The 18,738-nt window shown below is 21.4% G+C and overlaps 2 protein-coding genes across 2 annotated transcripts in view; both read left to right on the plus strand.

Moving 5' to 3' along the window:
* The first annotated feature begins 6,156 nt into the window (after nucleotides 1-6,156).
* On the plus strand, nucleotides 6,157-9,071 carry LOC128951292 (dr1-associated corepressor homolog). The gene is made up of 5 exons (XM_054296542.1): nucleotides 6,157-6,370; nucleotides 7,703-7,783; nucleotides 7,894-8,100; nucleotides 8,383-8,563; nucleotides 8,813-9,071. Exons 1-5 carry the CDS (start codon nucleotides 6,157-6,159, stop codon nucleotides 9,069-9,071), a joined length of 942 nt encoding a protein of 313 aa, XP_054152517.1.
* A 3,711-nt stretch (nucleotides 9,072-12,782) lies between these two features.
* Nucleotides 12,783-18,738, plus strand: part of LOC128952451 (vesicular glutamate transporter 1-like) — a 39,100-nt gene continuing 33,144 nt past the window's right edge. The window contains exon 1 of the mRNA XM_054297853.1: nucleotides 12,783-12,853. The gene's annotated coding sequence lies outside the window, so the exon portion shown is untranslated. The remainder of the gene's footprint in view (nucleotides 12,854-18,738) is intronic.

Below are 18,738 nucleotides of genomic sequence, written 5' to 3' on the forward strand. Positions count from 1 at the left end.
AGACAGAGATATCGTCGATTGAAAGCAATTAGGATTTCAATAATAAATAGCCGTTTACTTAACCAAAACACTGATTATCAAAACACATGTTCTCTATATTCAAGTCAATCATCAAATTATTACAAATCCTATAAATACGATGAAATCAATTCAATGAATTTACAGAAAAATGATTTGAATGAATCAGACAGTAATTATTGTTCACTCAGAAAAATTTGAATAATTTTTATAAATATTTATAATTAATAATTAATTAATAATTTGATTTATAATTGATTTAAAATTTTTATGAAAAAACTTGTTAAAAGTAAATGAAATCTGTTTTTAAAATTAATTTTAACTAATTTTGTTACATTTAACAATTATAGAAATATTCAAATATTCAATAAAAATAAAAACACTAATAATAATAATAATAAAAACAGTAATAGATATAATCTGAAAGAAAATTTTATTTAATCACCCTGCTAATTATTTTAATTGACTTAAATTTATTAATATTTTTTCCAAATATAAATAAATTATGTGTTGTTATATTTTATTATTTTCTAATTTAATATTTATTAGTAAATTTATTTTGTATAATAAAATTATTTTATATTTTTAAATGTTTTATGCAATTATTGTATATTTATTTATTTAAAAAATGCTTATAAAGTAATGAATAATACTGTAGATGAAATAAATTATTACTAAGTAATTATTAGTAATTAAATCATTTTTTTTTAAATTCCATATAAACTGCATAACTAACTCATAAAAACATATATTTGATTAAAGCATAACAAATGCATTTCTAAATAAAAATCTGAATAGTTATTAATTTATACAATTAAAAAAAGAGACATTTTTGCATTTTATGTCTATATATAGTAATGACAAATATCTTTATTTGGCAAAATAATTAAATATTTAAATATATTTAAATATATTTAAATAATTATTATTAGTTATTATACAATTAATATATGCAAAATATAAATTATAATAAACATAAGAATGTCTTTTTATATAATATTAAAAGTTGTATTATTATTAAAACTTTATATACATTTAGTTACAAATAACATATGGTATGAAAAGTTTAACGATAAGTATTTAAATACAAGCAAATGGGATATATATGTTGGTAATTATAGTCATCTAGGTAAGTTAAGATAATAAGTAAAATAATATTAAATTAAGATATATTTATTTTAAATTAATAAATTTTTTTATTTATTTTTAAAAATCTATTATGAATGTGACGATATTTTATTTAAGTTATTTATTTATATTATTAGATATATTTTCCGGTCAAATCAGTTATTTTTCTCAAAGCAATCAAAATATTCAACTTTTTGACGGAAATCTGGCGCTAACAGCAATCAGACAACAGTCGGATAACGGATCACAATATAACTATACGAGTGCTCTGATTGTATCCAAAGATTTACTGGATTTCAATGAGATTGAGACCCGACTGGCCGTACCTAATGGTGGATCACTCAAATCGATTGTTTATTTGAATATATCTATAGGTTATCGTAACTATGCGTATATAGCAATACATAATTTTTATAACAAACATTGTTATCAACAAATTGATATTGGCATAAATAAATTTACCTGTCCAGATAATTTGCACCGGGCTAAATTGGCTAATTTTAATACACATACAATTAGATTAGACTCAAATAATTATCTCAGATTTCAGTTTAATAATAACGATTGGTTTACTTTTGGAAAAATTAAAAAATACTTTGAATATCGTATAGGAATTGCATTATTTGTAAGTGAAAAAATTCAATCGGGAAACAGTATGCTAATTGACTCAGATGCTTTATTGTGGTTTAATCAAACATGCTCTACATTTACTGTCAACTATATTAGAGCATATTATCATGATGATGAGGATGATTATTATTTCAATAATAAAACAAACACTCATAACAATTTACCCAGTTCAAATAGTTCATCGGCTCAAAATGTATGCAATCATATGAAATATTTAATTTTGGGAAACAAAACAATTGATAATAATAATAATACAACTACTAATACTAATAATAATTATTATAAAAATAAGAAAATGCGAAGATCAACAAAATTAATTATAATTATATTTGTATTAATTATAATTATAGTAATAATGAGTATTATATGGTATATCCAAAAGCAAAGATATCATCGATTGAAAGCAATAAGGATTTCGATAACAAATAGCCGTTTACTTAACCAAAACACCGATCACTTGAACTCCAGTTCTCTATATTCAAGTTATTCATCAAATTATTACGAGTCCTATAAATACGATGAAATCAATTCAATGAATTTACACGAAAATGAATTATACGAATTGGACAGCAATTATTGTTCACTAAAAAAAATTTGAATAATTTGTAAAATATTTATTAAAACAATTAATATGTAATTTAATTTATAACTTACTAAAAATTATAATTTTTTATATTTCTAAGTTTTATTTGTAATGTCTTTTATTTTTAACTATTGAACTTATTAGTAAATAACTTATTGTTAAAACATTTCTATCATTTATTAATAATATTTTGTATATAAAGTTATATCAAATCATTTCATTTGATTAATAAAATTTTTTTTTAGATTTTATATATAAATATACTATAAAATAAATATTAATTTATTATAAATTACTGAAACTTTTAATAAAATACATTTCTCTAATATACTCACATAAATACAAATATAATAATTATATAATAATTTTATTATCTATGAAAGTCATTATTATTTATTTATACCAACAATATATTTATGATTAATATGTTGTTATTATTTTTACATAATGTTATTGCTTTATTTGGACATACATTATGTGTCATTGTCTATGCAATACAAAAAGCTATGCAATAAATTTAATTATATTTAATTAAAAATAAACTATATAACACTCATATTTATATTTAATATTGACTTTATATCGTTTAAATCAGTTTTTGTATTTATTGTTATCAAATTCATTAGAATTTTATTATTATTTTGAAATTAGTGAATCAGTTATATTAAAAGTCATGTATAATATATTATTTTATTTGATATTATTTAACTTGAATTTATATGAATCCAAACCTGAAATTAAATGGAGTGATGAGTTTGATTGTCAAACATTGAATACAACTAAATGGGAAATACGTGTTGGCAATTTTAAAGGTATATTATATTTTTAAAACTAGTATTTTTAAATATATATATATTTTAAATTATGTCTAATTATGTATTTAGAAGTTGAAGATTTGTTTCAAAATCGTGTCGTTAATAATGAAAATTTTAATGAAAATGTAAAGTTTTTTGACAAAAAGTTATCGATGAATGCGATCCAACAATCAATTGGCAATTATACCGGAGTGGCAATCATATCGCGTGAATCGTTTAATTGGGGAACAGTTGTGGCAGTGATGGCAATACCTAAAACAAGATTACTTAAAACATTTTTATTTATAAATTTTACAGTCGATAATAACTATTATAATTTTGTCTACAATTCATTTCAATCTAATGAGTCGCTTATTGGCAGATATCCAATAAGTGGTAAAAAATTCAAGAGTATTGAACACATAAATCTTGACAAAAATAATGCCCATTTGATTCAAGTTAATCAAAAAGTTTTTAAATTTATGTTAAATAATATAAATATTGACAACATTTATAAATATTATAATAAGTCTAACAATATATCTTTCAAAATTGGTATACTATTTATTGTTGATTATTCTAGAGGTTATATTGAATTTTCGACTAATGATTATCTATCTATTGATTATATCAGATATTATAAATCATATCCATATTATATTTTTAATGAAACAAATTATGCATCAAATGTAATTGTACCTGGTCAACAATGTCCAACATCATCAGCTGACACAAACATTTATAATAAATTAAATTATACACTACCACTGAATACAAATTTAACTGGATCAAATCAAACTACACTTCCTATACGTAAATCAAATAATTTTATATTAGCTGATTATGAGCTGTCAGATAAAACTAGTGTTAAAACTATTGTAATCAATATATTGTTGATTGCATTGATATTTATAGTTGGACTGACATTATTGGTAATCATTTATACAGTACTTAATAAAATGTTTTATAGCAAACCAATAGAAAATAGAAAAGTTAGGTTTAGAAAAAATAAAGATAATATTAATATTATTAATGATGATAATGATAATAATAATAATAATCTGAAATGATCTAAAAGTAAATTCAATTTATCTATAATGCTAAATAAGTTTTTAAACTAACAAACTATTATTATTTTAAATATTGTTATTGTAAATAATTATTATTTCAATTATGATTTTCTAATAAATAAAATAAATATATTTCTTGTAATTTGACATTTATTAAATATATTATAGATAATTATTTATTTTTATTACTGTACAGGATTTGTATTATATACATGAAATCAAAATTTTTACATTATAATACCCGTACATTACGACACATTATATTTCATTTTGTTTAAATTATGACAAATACATTTAAATTAAATTAAATATTATTATTATTTGTAACATAATATTAAAAATAAAAAACATTTATTAATTTATGTCTTTATATCTTTATGTCTTTATATGGTAATTATAAGTTTTTTATGGCATATAGAATATACTGTATTAAATAAAATATTAAATGACAATTATTATAACTATTTAAATATTGTCTATAATTTAGAGTATATTATAAACAATTTATTTTTAAAAATATAAATCAAAATTAATAATGTTGATTTCTATATTATTAATAGTAATATTATTAAAAATATATATATTTAATCATTTTGTAATAACAATTGGCAATAATTTTGACAATTTGGTCACTTCTCATAACATATGGTTTGATGAGTTTAACGATAAACATCTAAATACAAGCAAATGGGATATATTTGTTGGCAACTATAATCAATTTGGTAAGTTTGGATAATATTATATTTTTTATATAAACAACTAATTGATGCAAAACATATTTATATTATAATTTATTTAAACGATTTTTGGTTACTAACATGAACCAATAATTTCAAAGCTTAATTAATATTTTTATATATTTTAGGTATATTTTTAATATAAGATAGATCATATATTAGTAACAAATAATAATTTATTATTACATAAAATATTTATAGCTTAATATTAACCTAAAATAACTAGTCTTGTATTAATTTAATTTTTTATCTATATCAGCTTTGATCTAATTATTAAAGTTTTCCTTATTGTCTAAAGTATAATAATAATCATTTTTCTCAAAATTTATTAAAAATCATTATTTCATATTCAATGATCTACATTATTAGATATCTTTTCCGGTCAAATCAGTTACTTTTCGTCAAACAATCAAAATATTCATCTTTTTGACGGAAATCTGGCGCTAACAGCAATCAGACAACAGTCGGATAACGGATCCCAATATAACTATACGAGTGCTCTGATTGTATCCAAAGATTTACTGGATTTCAATGAGATTGAGACCCGACTGGCCATTCCTAATGGTGGATCACTCATATCGATTGTTTATTTAAATATATCGATAAGCTATCGTAACTATGCTTATATAGCTATACACAATTTTTATAACAATTTATGTTACCAACAAATTGCTATTAACTCAAATAGATTTAAATGTCCAATTAAATTGCACCGTACTAAGCTGGCAAATTTTAATATTCATACAATTACATTAGACGCCTATTACAGCAAATTTAAATACAATAATATTGATTGGTTTAATTTGTCAATAACTGGACGACCAAAATATCGTATAGGAATTGCATTATTGGTAACTGAAAATTTACAATCGGGTAACAGTATGTTAATTGATTCAGACGCACAATTATGGCTTAAACAAACATGCTCAACATTTACTATCGATTATATTAGAGCATTTAACCATGCTGATTATTTGAGATACAGGGCCAACAAATTAAACAATTTATCAAACTATACCAATAGTACATCACCACAAAATCTATGCAATCATATAAAATATTATATTTTGGGAAATAAAACACTTAATAATACTAATAATTTGTATTATAATAATTCAATTGTTAATGTTAAGACATTGCAAAAGTCAATAATATTTGGTATAATAATTTTTGCACTCATTATAATTATTATAATAATGAGTAGTATTTGGTTTATACAAAAACAAAGAGATAGTCGATTGAATGAAATACAGATTACTGTAACAAATAGTGATTTATTAAACCAAAACACAAATAATTTGAACTCCAGTTCTCTATATTCAAGTTATTCATCCAATTATAACGATTCCAATAAATACGATGAAATCAATTCAATGAATTTACACGAAAATGAATTATACGAATCTGACAGTAGATATTGTTCATTGAAAAAAATATAATTTTTCAAAAATAATTATTACAACTAATTATATTATAAATAAATTTATGATTTTCTAAAAATTTATTCTTAATTATATATAAATTATTGTTTTTAAAATAAATTTTCTAAAATTTTATTTCTTATTTGTCATGATTTTGTAATATTAAATAATTATTAAATATTATTATTTTTTTAGTTGTAAATTAATTAATATTTCTTTATTATAATAAATATATTTTAATAAAATTATATTTAAAAACCATTATAATATATTTATTATTATCTAATTAATAGTTAGTTATAACATCTTTTAGTAAATAGTAATCAATTAGAAATATGTTATATAAAAAATCATATCCTGTGTTTTGTATGTCTCTTTCAAAACCACTTATACTTAAAAAGTAGACAATTATTAAATTATATAACAATTAATTTATATAAAGCGCTGAATGAATCGACTCGTGAAATGTTGAAACAGATATCTGTCCCTTAAGTTCTGTGTTATAGTGTATCCATTGATATCAATTGAGGTAATCAATAAAAGTTTAATAATTTATTTTATGTTTCATCAGATGCTTAAATATTTAACTGTAATTTACATAATAGTTTAGATTAGATAACAGAGTCAAGTAATCATGTTATTTAGAGTTAATAATCATATTTTAATTATGTTTAAATAACTATAAACTTAAAAACAAATATAAGATTAAAAACAATACTGATTTTAATAGAAATAAAATTGCGATTTAAATAACTAAAACATCGATTATCTGAACACATCTTCACTATATTCAAGTCAATCATCAATTTATTAAGAGTCCTATAAAAAGACTAAAATTAATTCAATGATTTTAGAAGAAAATTAATTGTATGAATCAGACAATAATTATTGTTCATTCAGTAAAATACAATTTAAGCAATTTATAAAAACAAATTATATAAGTTTTGTTATAAATGTATCTATATTTTTATTGCTTCAAATATTTTTATAATTTAAATTAGTTGAATATTTTGCTATTTATATTTCTTTCCATATTTATTATTATACAATTCATATTTGGTTTTGACATCCTTTTTAATACAATTTTAGTAATCAATTAGAAATATACTAAATATATAAATAATGAATATGCTAAAATTTCATTTATATTATAACATTATTTTTTACAATAATTTAAAATAAAATATTAATAATTATAATAATCATAAAATATATTCGTTTTTGTGTTAATCATATATTATAATGCATTACTTATTTAATGCATTATTATTTGTATTATATGTGAAATTAAATGCATTAATATTTTTGGTCACAACTGAAGATTATTGGAGAGATGAGTTTGACGGCCAATATCTTAATGAAAAGAAATGGGATGTATATATAGGTAATTATAATCATTTAGGTAAGTCATTACAAAACTATTTTTATTATTTTATGTTATATTAAATATACTAAACGTATTAAAATAATTTAAATTTTATTATAAATTTTGTTGTTAATCTTATTCATTAGGATTATTTTCCGGTCAAATAAGTTTGTATTCAAACAATGATAAAAATATTCAGCTTTTCAACGGAAAGCTGGCGCTGACAGCAATCAGAGAGTCGTATAATAATATTAATAATACCGTTCAGTATAACAACTATACGAGTGCTCTGATTGTATCAAAAGAGTTAGTAGACTTGGATACGATTGAAACCCGACTGGCCGTACCTAATGGCGGATCAATCAAATCGATAGTCTATCTGAATATATCATACTATGATAGACATTATGAATATATATCTATTGAAAACATTAATACAATTTTTATATACAAAAGATTTGTTAGCAATGATAAACTTAAATACATTAGTGATGTTAATTATGTACATGGTCAATTATTAACAACTTTTAACATACACACAATTAAATGTACTAAGGACAATTTTGAATTTATGTTTAATCAAAATTTGACTGTTCAAATTAAAAATCCACTTGATCAATGTAAATATCGTATAGGTATTGCAGTGATAGTAGACAACATGGCTCACTCGGGAAACAGTAGAAAGACTGATACCGATGCCAAACAGTGGCTCAATCCGACTACCTGTTCGACATTTGTTGTGGACTATGTCCGAGCATTTAACAGTAAAATAATCGGTAATTATAACCGACATAAAGCACCTAATAGTGTAGGACAGTATGAAAATTTATCTAACAGTACTAGTATGTCACCTGAAAATGTGTGCCATCATATGCAACAATATATTTTGGGCAATAATAGTACGCCATTGGTTAACAATAAAACAACTAATATAGATACAAATATTTATCATAATTATGGTGACGATGATCATCATAATAGCAGACAACATCACGTACTGTTGGTTATCATTATTGTAATGCTAGCAATTATTTTGCTAATTGTTTGCATTGTGTGGTTTGTTAGAGAAAAATATCGGTGTCGGCCATTGGATTCCCGGCTAAATGTTATTTCCGTAATGAATAACGATTTGCTTAACAAACAAAACAATGGCAAACAATCAAAATTGTGTTCACTTTATTATTCGCGTTATTCAAATCAATTCAATTATAATGATGAGGAAGAAAACGAAAAATATGATGAAATCTCATCCGTTTTTATGGTCAATGAAAATGATTTATACGAATCAGACAGCAATTATTGTACACTACATAGTAGTTCATAAAATTATTTTTTTTTGTTTTATAATTATAATAAATTTTATTATAATTATTGTTAAATTAAAATAATTCTTAAAAAATTAAATATATCTTAAATGTAAATATTTAATACTTTTGTTGGTTTATTTTTTATTTATATTATGATTAAAAATATTGTATAAATTAAATGATAGATAATTTTAGATAATAATACTAATAAAATTATATTATATTATATTATATACTAATAAACACTGTATATTAAATTGATTTGTGTGTTAATGTGGTATTAATGAAGTTTTCAATTCAATACTTGTAATATATATAACAAATTCAATTCTCTAGTATAAAGATGTATAGATATTCAACAGTTATCAGAATTATTGCCGTTAGAGAACAGTCATCACAAACACCTGCTGTCCACCACTTGAATGGGAGTCAACACATCGTTAAAATCGTGTTGTATTTAGTCAGACACTGTGGTTCACATCAGAAACACTGCTCTCGTATAAGCATTTTTAGTAAACACTTTTGTAAGGAATGTTAGCAAAAACTAACTGTTCCTTAATAATATAATATAATAACAACAATAGCACATTCACACCACTTCTAAATAGACTATTATTTTATATGTGATTTATGTTATACAGTGTAAGGTATATCTAATAATAAAGTAATTGCTCTAAACATATGCTACCTTCTCATAGCATTTAACAAAATTATATATATTATTGTTTAATAGTAATACAAATACAATTATTTATTAAATAATTGACTGTCATTAAGTATACTAAAAATAAATTTATTTATATATATATATATAGGTAATTAACAATACATAATTTGATAAATAAAAAAATAATTATAATCTATAATTAATATTGCCACTTTTTCACAATAATCTTAATTTTATTTAGTTTTGACTAAAATTTTAATTAATATTTTTTTCTGCAATTTTTCATTTTCTTATTTTTTATTTATATCTGATTTTTCTTGACTACCAAATAACTTCAATAACATAACATAATATGATTTTTCCTTTTTAATACAATGTTTTGAATAAAAATGCATTATTTATATGTTATGTGTTGTCGTATAACAAAATAGATGGGAAAACTATGTTGTGAATGCCGGTGCCATATCATACATCACTATCTACCGAATTGGATACATAATACTGTATATACAGTATAAACATAATAGTTAAGTAAAAATATATATATATTTATATATAAATATATGGAGAGACGTTGTGTCATACAATGCGAATGCAATCTCACTAATGGTCCCAAAGGACGGGTAGGGAATTGAGAGATAGTGTTGTGAATCAAACAACACAACTGTTTTTAATACAATAAGCGTGTGATGTCTGAGAATTAAGTGGAAAGTGGATGAGTGAGTGAGTGAGTGAGTGAGTGAGTGAGTGAGTGAGTGAGTGAGTGAGTGAGTGAGTGAGTGAGTGAGTGAGTGAGTGAGTGAGTGAGTGAGTGAGTGAGTGAGTGAGTGAGTGAGTGAGTGAGTGAGTGAGTGAGTGAGTGAGTGAGTGAGTGAGTGAGTGAGTGAGTGAGTGAGTGAGTGAGTGAGTGAGTGAGTGAGTGAGTGAGTGAGTGAGTGAGTGAGTGAGTGAGTGAGTGAGTGAGTGAGTGAGTGAGTGAGTGAGTGAGTGAGTGAGTGAGTGAGTGAGTGAGTGAGTGAGTGAGTGAGTGAGTGAGTGAGTGAGTTAATAAGTTAGTGAATTAAAGATTACTAAAACAAAACAAAAAAACAATTTTATAGTTTAATAAAATTTTTCAATGTATTATAATTATAAAGTTGACTAAAATTATTAAATATTTGTTAAAAATATAAATATTAATTACATTTTTTATCTATTTTGTTAAATTAATATAATAATCATATTATCTTTTAATGATATTTTCCTTTATTTGATAAATTCCATATACAAGACATTTTAGATAATATTTATATTTTTTAGATTAATATTTTAATTACCGGTAGTAAAGTTTTAATAGATTTAAAAACAATTATAAATAATATTATTCATATATAATAATAGTATTAATAAACATTCAAACTAAATGTTAAAAAATATATCTTAAAATTTTAATACAAATGTATTTAATAACTTATTGAATTTATATTGAGATATAGTATATTACAATAGTAAAGTATAGCAAACAAAATTGTTTATCACATTTTTAAAATTAATAAAAATTTTAGTACATTAGTATATTTTACATATTTATATATTAAAATATTTTTTGATTAGTTTGCAAGTGTCTCTAAATTTTTATCTATAATTATATGATAATTACTATATATATCCATACACCAATTCAAAAATATTATATATCTATATATTGATAGTAATAGAGTTTAATTAAAATATAATTAAAAAATAAATCACAATGAAGTGTACAGTACATGTTAGCACTTTAATTGTGTTAAATATTTGAAAAATATATATTTTAAGTAAAAAATTATATAAAAAACTAATATAGCCATACATTTTAAACGATTTAAAAAAAATAAATTTTTAGAATAATTTATTCGTAAGATATGATGATTCAGATTATACATAAAAACTGTTCAAATGATATAAAAGTAATTTAAGAAAATTAATGATAAAAATTTGAAGTCATTTTGATAATACAATTATAGCGCAATCGCGACGTTTGACAACATTTTGCAGACAAACACACATATATACTCACACTAAACATACAAACTTTGGAATCGTACGGTCCTTATTGAGGAACTGTATGATACTCTCTATGAGCGCTGCCATAGAGAGAGAGAAAGAGAGAGTATATATCGATATATAGTGAGAAATAGAGAGGAGTCGGTGGTCGCGTCGCTAAACAATCCATAAGCGCCGTAACCATCGGTTCCCTATAAACTTTTGAACTGTTTTTACTGTTAGTGTTGTCCCCCACTCACCAGTAAAAACACAACTATCCATCAGTACAGTTGTGTTACCATTGCCTGTGCCTCTACAGCACTGGTAGAGTACTGGTTGCTGGCGATAGTGTTTTGTGTTTTGTGTAGAGAAAGTCAGTTTTTTCTCTATGACACCAATAATTTGTTGGTTTTTTTGTTTCTAAAAAATGTTGGATTATTTTAATAAAAAGGATTAACTATTTGTTATTTATCTTATTATTAAAATTATTGTAAATAAGAAAATTGTTGTAAAATTATTAAAAAAAAACTAATATAATAATTTTTAAAAATTATATAATTATAAAATAATATCTATAATTAAGCTTTATTTTAGTGTATTTTATATATAATAATAATAAATAAATAAAAATATAATTTTCTTGTTGTTGTTAACTGTGTGCTATTATTATATACCATAATTATTTATATTCATATATATAAATAAACTAATTAATTAAAAAAATCATTTTATTGTTGTTGTTGTTGGTGTTGCTACAGTTTATTTAATACAATATTTAAATTATATAATTAAATTATTAGTACTGTATTAAAAAAAATAAACTAATAACTAATTAATAATAACTATATAAAAATTATTAAATATAACTATAATTATATAATTACTGTTAATCATCATTCGTCATATTGATATCCTAATAGACTTAATTTTTTTTAATCAACTAAACAAAAAAAAATAATAATAAAATATTGTTTTTACTTATAGAAAACATAAAGTAGATAAAGTATATATATACTAAAAATCTAATAAAATATAAAAATAATTATCAAAAATGCCTATCGATTTTGGTAACGCCCTGGACGTAGCCAAGACTACATTCAACCGATTCAAGACCCGCGATCGGGCCGAGTAAGTGTCCATTTTTATTAAAATATTTATTAATATATATTAAATATATTAACAATTTACAATTTTAATATATTTTATATTATTGATACCATTACTATTAATAGTAGTAGTAATAATAAAAATTTTGTTTTTACAATATTTTCATTATAATATATATAAATGGAAAAAATGTTTTTATTATTAATATTATATATATTAATATATGTCTGTATTGCGTGACATATAATTAGAAAATATACTGTATATTCGTAATTGCTTTTAGAAATAAAGAATATATGATATATGCAAATGCCATGTGATTTATACAAAAATGTATTTTTATCACTAAATTATTATTGATATACTCTAAAAATTTTATAACATAGCGTTAAAATAATTTATACTTATTATTATAAAGATATTATGAATATTATCATTTACCTAAAATTAATAAAATTAAATTTATTGTAATATTAAATATTGTTATAATATAAATACATTTTTTTATTAATAAACCAATAAACTTTTAATTTTAGGTAATGTTTAATAATTAATTAATAGTGTATGTTATTAATATACTGTAATATTTATAAAATAACAAATAATAAATACTGATATTTAATCTGATTTTTTAAAAATTTTGCATAATTACAATTATTAGTATATATATTAATATATACTATATTAAAGTTAAATAATCTATTTATTTTACATCAATTTATTATAAATTCATCAAAAAACCAAACTGATTATTTAAATTGTTAATATAGTATATATATAAATACAGTACTTTATATTGTACTCTATAATATAATACATCGAAAAATTTTATAATGCAATTTTATCTATCAATTGCTGATATTCATAATAATACTATAATAATAATAATATTAATGTGAAAAAATAGATTATATTTTGACAAAAACAGCAAAATGTTTGAACACACCAAATACAGGGTCACAGTAAATAGCATATAAAAATGCTAATAACATAATCACATTATGCATAACATAGAGTATAATAATATTATAAATATTTAATGCATTTTTCTCTCTCTCTCTCTCTCTCTCTCTCTCTCTCTCTCTCTCTCTCACACACACACACACACACATACACACACACTCTTATATTATGACTGAATGACTACCAAATATGTTAGCAAAATGAGTGACTGAATGAATAAATTGTTATATTATGCTTGCGATACAAATATATACAATCTATTTATCTATTATGTATTATACTTATACTATTAGATATTTATATATATACTGTATATATATTTGATAACTTTTCTTTATACATAACATCAATTTGTAAAGTTATGGTATAATATTATATAGTACAATATAAATATATATACAGTATATTTCTAATATAAATTGCATTATAATACATAAGTTTTGTTTTATATGCTATATAACAAATGGCTTCAGAGATTTTTAGTATTTTGCTATTATTTTTTGTTTTGTTTGTAAATTCAATTACAATTTTATCAAATTTTTATACTCTCTCTCTCTCTCTCTCTCTCTCTCTCTCTCTTTCTCTTACTCACTCACTCACTTTCACACACACACTCTTTCAATTACACATTCACTCCCTTTAGCTATAATAAAGGTATACAAAACAAACTAAATATACTGAATATATATATATAATAAAATACGAGATTTAAAAATATTGTTTGTACATTATTTACATATGAATTGTTGTTATGATTGAAAACAAAATACAACACAAATTTCTAACAGCAATACAAAAGAGAAAATTTATTATAATTTAATTTCATAAATAATTTTTGTAATGTTTGTATATTTCTATGGATTATACAATGATTTGTCTCTTTTGATTTAGTTTAGCAAACATTTATAAAACAATTGTTTGTGTATATACACAAATATAAATACTGTATATATTTGTTTTTTAAAAATATTGTACTGAAACATAAAATTCATATTATTTTTATTATTATTATAAATTATAACAACAATATTTATTATATAACTAACATTGACCGACTATTTTTTAAAAATATTACTTTATTTTATATAAATTTTTTTATGGATTCTTAAATCAAATGGTATTGTGTTTAGTGAATCCTAAAATATGAGGCAAACCATTAAATATAAAGTTATATTATATTATAATATATATATATACTGTATGTTTTATAAATATAATATAACGTTTTATTTTATATATAAATATATTGCTTTTACAATATATATATATATATATATATATATATATATATATATGCATATACTTTATATACAGTATAATACAGTATATTGCTTTTACATTATATATATACAGTATATCCCTACTGTATGATGTATACATACAAACCATTGGTAAATCCATAAAATTTTATGTATAGTAGATGTGGTTTATACATATAAAATTATATATTCAATATTTATATTATATATATATATACACGTATACTGTAATATACACCGTATATAAATATATATATATATATATATACAGCTATAATTTATATATGTGAAATGTTTGTCCAAATAAATTTTCCATCAATATCATTTATATAATCCAGATATATTGTATAATATATATATATATATACAGTATATATACATCAATGTAAAGGCTATTTATCTTGATTTGTGAGATATTTTATATCTTAGTCTGACATTTGAAATCTTCAACGCTTTTCATAAACGACTTGACATAAGCATTGAATATAAATATATAACTTTATATAAAATATATAGACTTCACGGCATTGATGTCGACTATTGCGGCAAAAATGTCATATATTTAAGAATACACTGATATTATATGTACAGTAGTTTATATAACATTTATATATATACTGTAATTTATTTTGAGTATTTTTAGTATATTTTTAATATATAGATATAATATATAAGTTAGTAAATGAAAAACTAAATTATATTGGACTAATATTGAATATATAAATTATTTAAATCATAAAATTTGTTGTTTTATGTTATTTAATGCAACATTTATTTAATTAAAGTAAAAGACCATTTTCTTTAGTATTTAATTTATTATCTTAGAATAATAATAATAATAATAATAATAATAATAATACTAGTAGTAGTAGTATAATTTATAATTAGTTTTTTGTTGGTTAGCTAAATATTATATTAGTTTTCTTTGTAAAATGATTTGTTATATAAATTAACTAAAATTAAAATATATAATAATTATTGAGATGTTTTTGTATTAATATTATTCTAATACCGTACTATATATCAATTACTATAATGGTATTGATTATTTTGATGATGTTTTTAAAAAATAAATAAAATATCATTAAAATAATAATTTAATATAAATATGCATATAAATATATGTAAAATAATATTATGTAGTTGAATATTAGTTGAATATTAGTTGAATATACTGTATAATAATCTATACAAAAATTTATAATTTATATTAGATTTACTGTAATTGTGCTGTCATTAAGCAAATGGTATATTTTGTAATCTAATAAATATTTATTTTTTGTTATTACTTTTGTATATAATATAAATTTTTTAAACAAGATCAAATAAATTTTAAATAATTTACTCTGATCTAACATTATATATATATATATATATATATATATAATTAATTTAACTGATCAATGAAATAATTAATAGTTATTTTTATTTGTGATGCTTTGATATAAAAACTCATTTAATTAATGGCCACTGTATTTGATTTTTTGTTATGTATTATTTAGTATTATTATTATGCACTTGAAATAGTGAATAGTATTCACAAAAAAAATATGTGGTAGTATTGTGTGATGAAAAGGTTAAACATATAAAAACATTAAATGTCATAACCATAAAAAACCATTGTATTGTACATTTGTATTAAATAAACTTAGACCACCAGAGTCCAATGTTACAAATTTATATATATATATATTTATACTAAATATACAAAACAATACATACAATACACAAAAAACATTAGTAAATTACATATCAAAACAAAATAAGTCGACTATAAGTCTGATAACACAAATAAAAACTTGACTTACAATTTGTGTGTAACTATTATTGAGATTTTTTTGTCTATATATGGCTGTCTTTATTGTTATTATTATTTTGTTTTTATGAGTTATGTTTAATATAATATAAGCAGTATATATACAGTAAATATATATATATATATATTTAAATATCATATAATTTATGAAATTTGTTAATGTTATCATATAAACAATTTTTTATAGTAGTCTTAAAATTTTGCTTAATATTTCTAGCTTTTTATTATTGCAAAGTAATAATAATTTTTTATATAGTGTATAAAGTATACAAATATACTGTGTATATATATATATACTGTATAATGTGTATTAAAACAAAAAACTTTTTTAATTAAATTACTATTAATATATTAAATTCTCTGAATAAAATAGATATTTTTACAAATAAGATAAAATAAAACTTATTAGTTAAATAATTTATATTAAATTTTTTATGTGAACTCTCTCTCTCTCTCTCTCTCTCTCTCTCTCTCTCTCTCTCTCTCTCTCTCTCTCTCTCTCTCTCTCTCTCTCTGTTCTCTCTTATTTTATTTGAGAGATAATAAATGGTTTCTGTCGTATGTTTACTCTCTTAGATGCTATTAATTATAGCAACAAAAAATGTCACAATTATATACATAGCTTTTTACTTATATAGAAATATAAAATAATTTCTTTTAATTATAAAATATTATATTCTGTACATTACATCAAAATCAATATAAAATGATTTAATTGTTTAAATAATATATTACAGATTATATCTTTAGTATTTTGAATCATATTGTATTCATTTAAACTTATAAATAAATTCACGATAAAAAACATCAATATAAGTATTTCTTGGAAATGTTATTTTAAAATTACTAATAAATATATTAATAACTATTAATAAATTTAATAATTGCAATTTATTTAGTTGATGACTGCAGTGTAGCTTAAAATAAAATAATCTACAAAACTATTTTAAAGTTATAATATGTATATAAAGTTCATAAATTTTAACATTAATGCTGTGTTAGCTGTATATCTACCTCCCTGTGCTCCCACTCACACACAAACTAACATTAAATAGCTCTTCCCTTATTCACTGACGACTTAACAGTTAATATCTTATTTCTATTCTCTATAATACTGTAAATGTCTTATCATTTTTATTGGATTTGATGCTTCAAATGTCTTATTTATTTTCAACTCAATTATTATTAGTATTATTACACAATTTTCACACAAACCCTATAGTTTTTTTCGCATACCTTACCCAATGACTAGACATTCATTCACATCATTGCGTCGTTTAGCTGGACTAACACTGAATTGCATTGTTGTGTTGGATGTGATGACAAAAAATATCTCAATTCACTAACTTATAAATTATATCCATTGACTCAGACAGACAGACAGACACACACACACACACACACACACACACACACACACACACACACACAYACATACATACATACATACATACATACATACAGATACACTAGCGTTAAGAATCGTTAAAATAATTTAGCTCTTAGAGTAGATAATGTGTATGTATGTATGTATTTATGTGTGTATATATATACAGTTTATATATATATATGTATGTGTGTATGCGTTTTACAAGTAGTGTTGGAATTTGTGTAATTTAATGTATTGTTGTTGTTGTGTGTAATCATTATGTTGATGATGATCATTTATTTTTTTCAATTACAAGTTCCCAACAAAATATTTTTGATGTCTATACTGTATAGACTATACATACACAGAGAGACACATAGAAAGAAAGAAAAAAAGAAAGAGAGAAAGAGGGGTAATATATCTATAGATGTGTTAATTAATTTTTTTCCTCAATTAATTATAATATGAGTGTTATCTATTGTCTAGTAAAGCTGTATGC

This window comes from Oppia nitens, unplaced genomic scaffold (assembly GCF_028296485.1).
Source record: "Oppia nitens isolate AA-2021 unplaced genomic scaffold, nextdenovo-longstitch-racon4-pilon3 scaffold1_pilon_pilon_pilon, whole genome shotgun sequence".
Classification (NCBI taxonomy): Eukaryota; Metazoa; Arthropoda; class Arachnida; order Sarcoptiformes; family Oppiidae; genus Oppia; species Oppia nitens.

Coding starts and splice junctions, on each gene's coding strand:
- LOC128951292 (XM_054296542.1), top strand. CDS start 6,157: ATGAGTAGTATTTGGTTTATACAAAAACAAAGAGATAGTCGATTGAAT. Junction 6,371..7,702: donor TGAATTATACGAATCTGACA/GTAGATATTGTT, acceptor TCACAACTGAAG/ATTATTGGAGAGATGAGTTT. Junction 8,564..8,812: donor GCACCTAATAGTGTAGGACA/GTATGAAAATTT, acceptor GTGGTTTGTTAG/AGAAAAATATCGGTGTCGGC.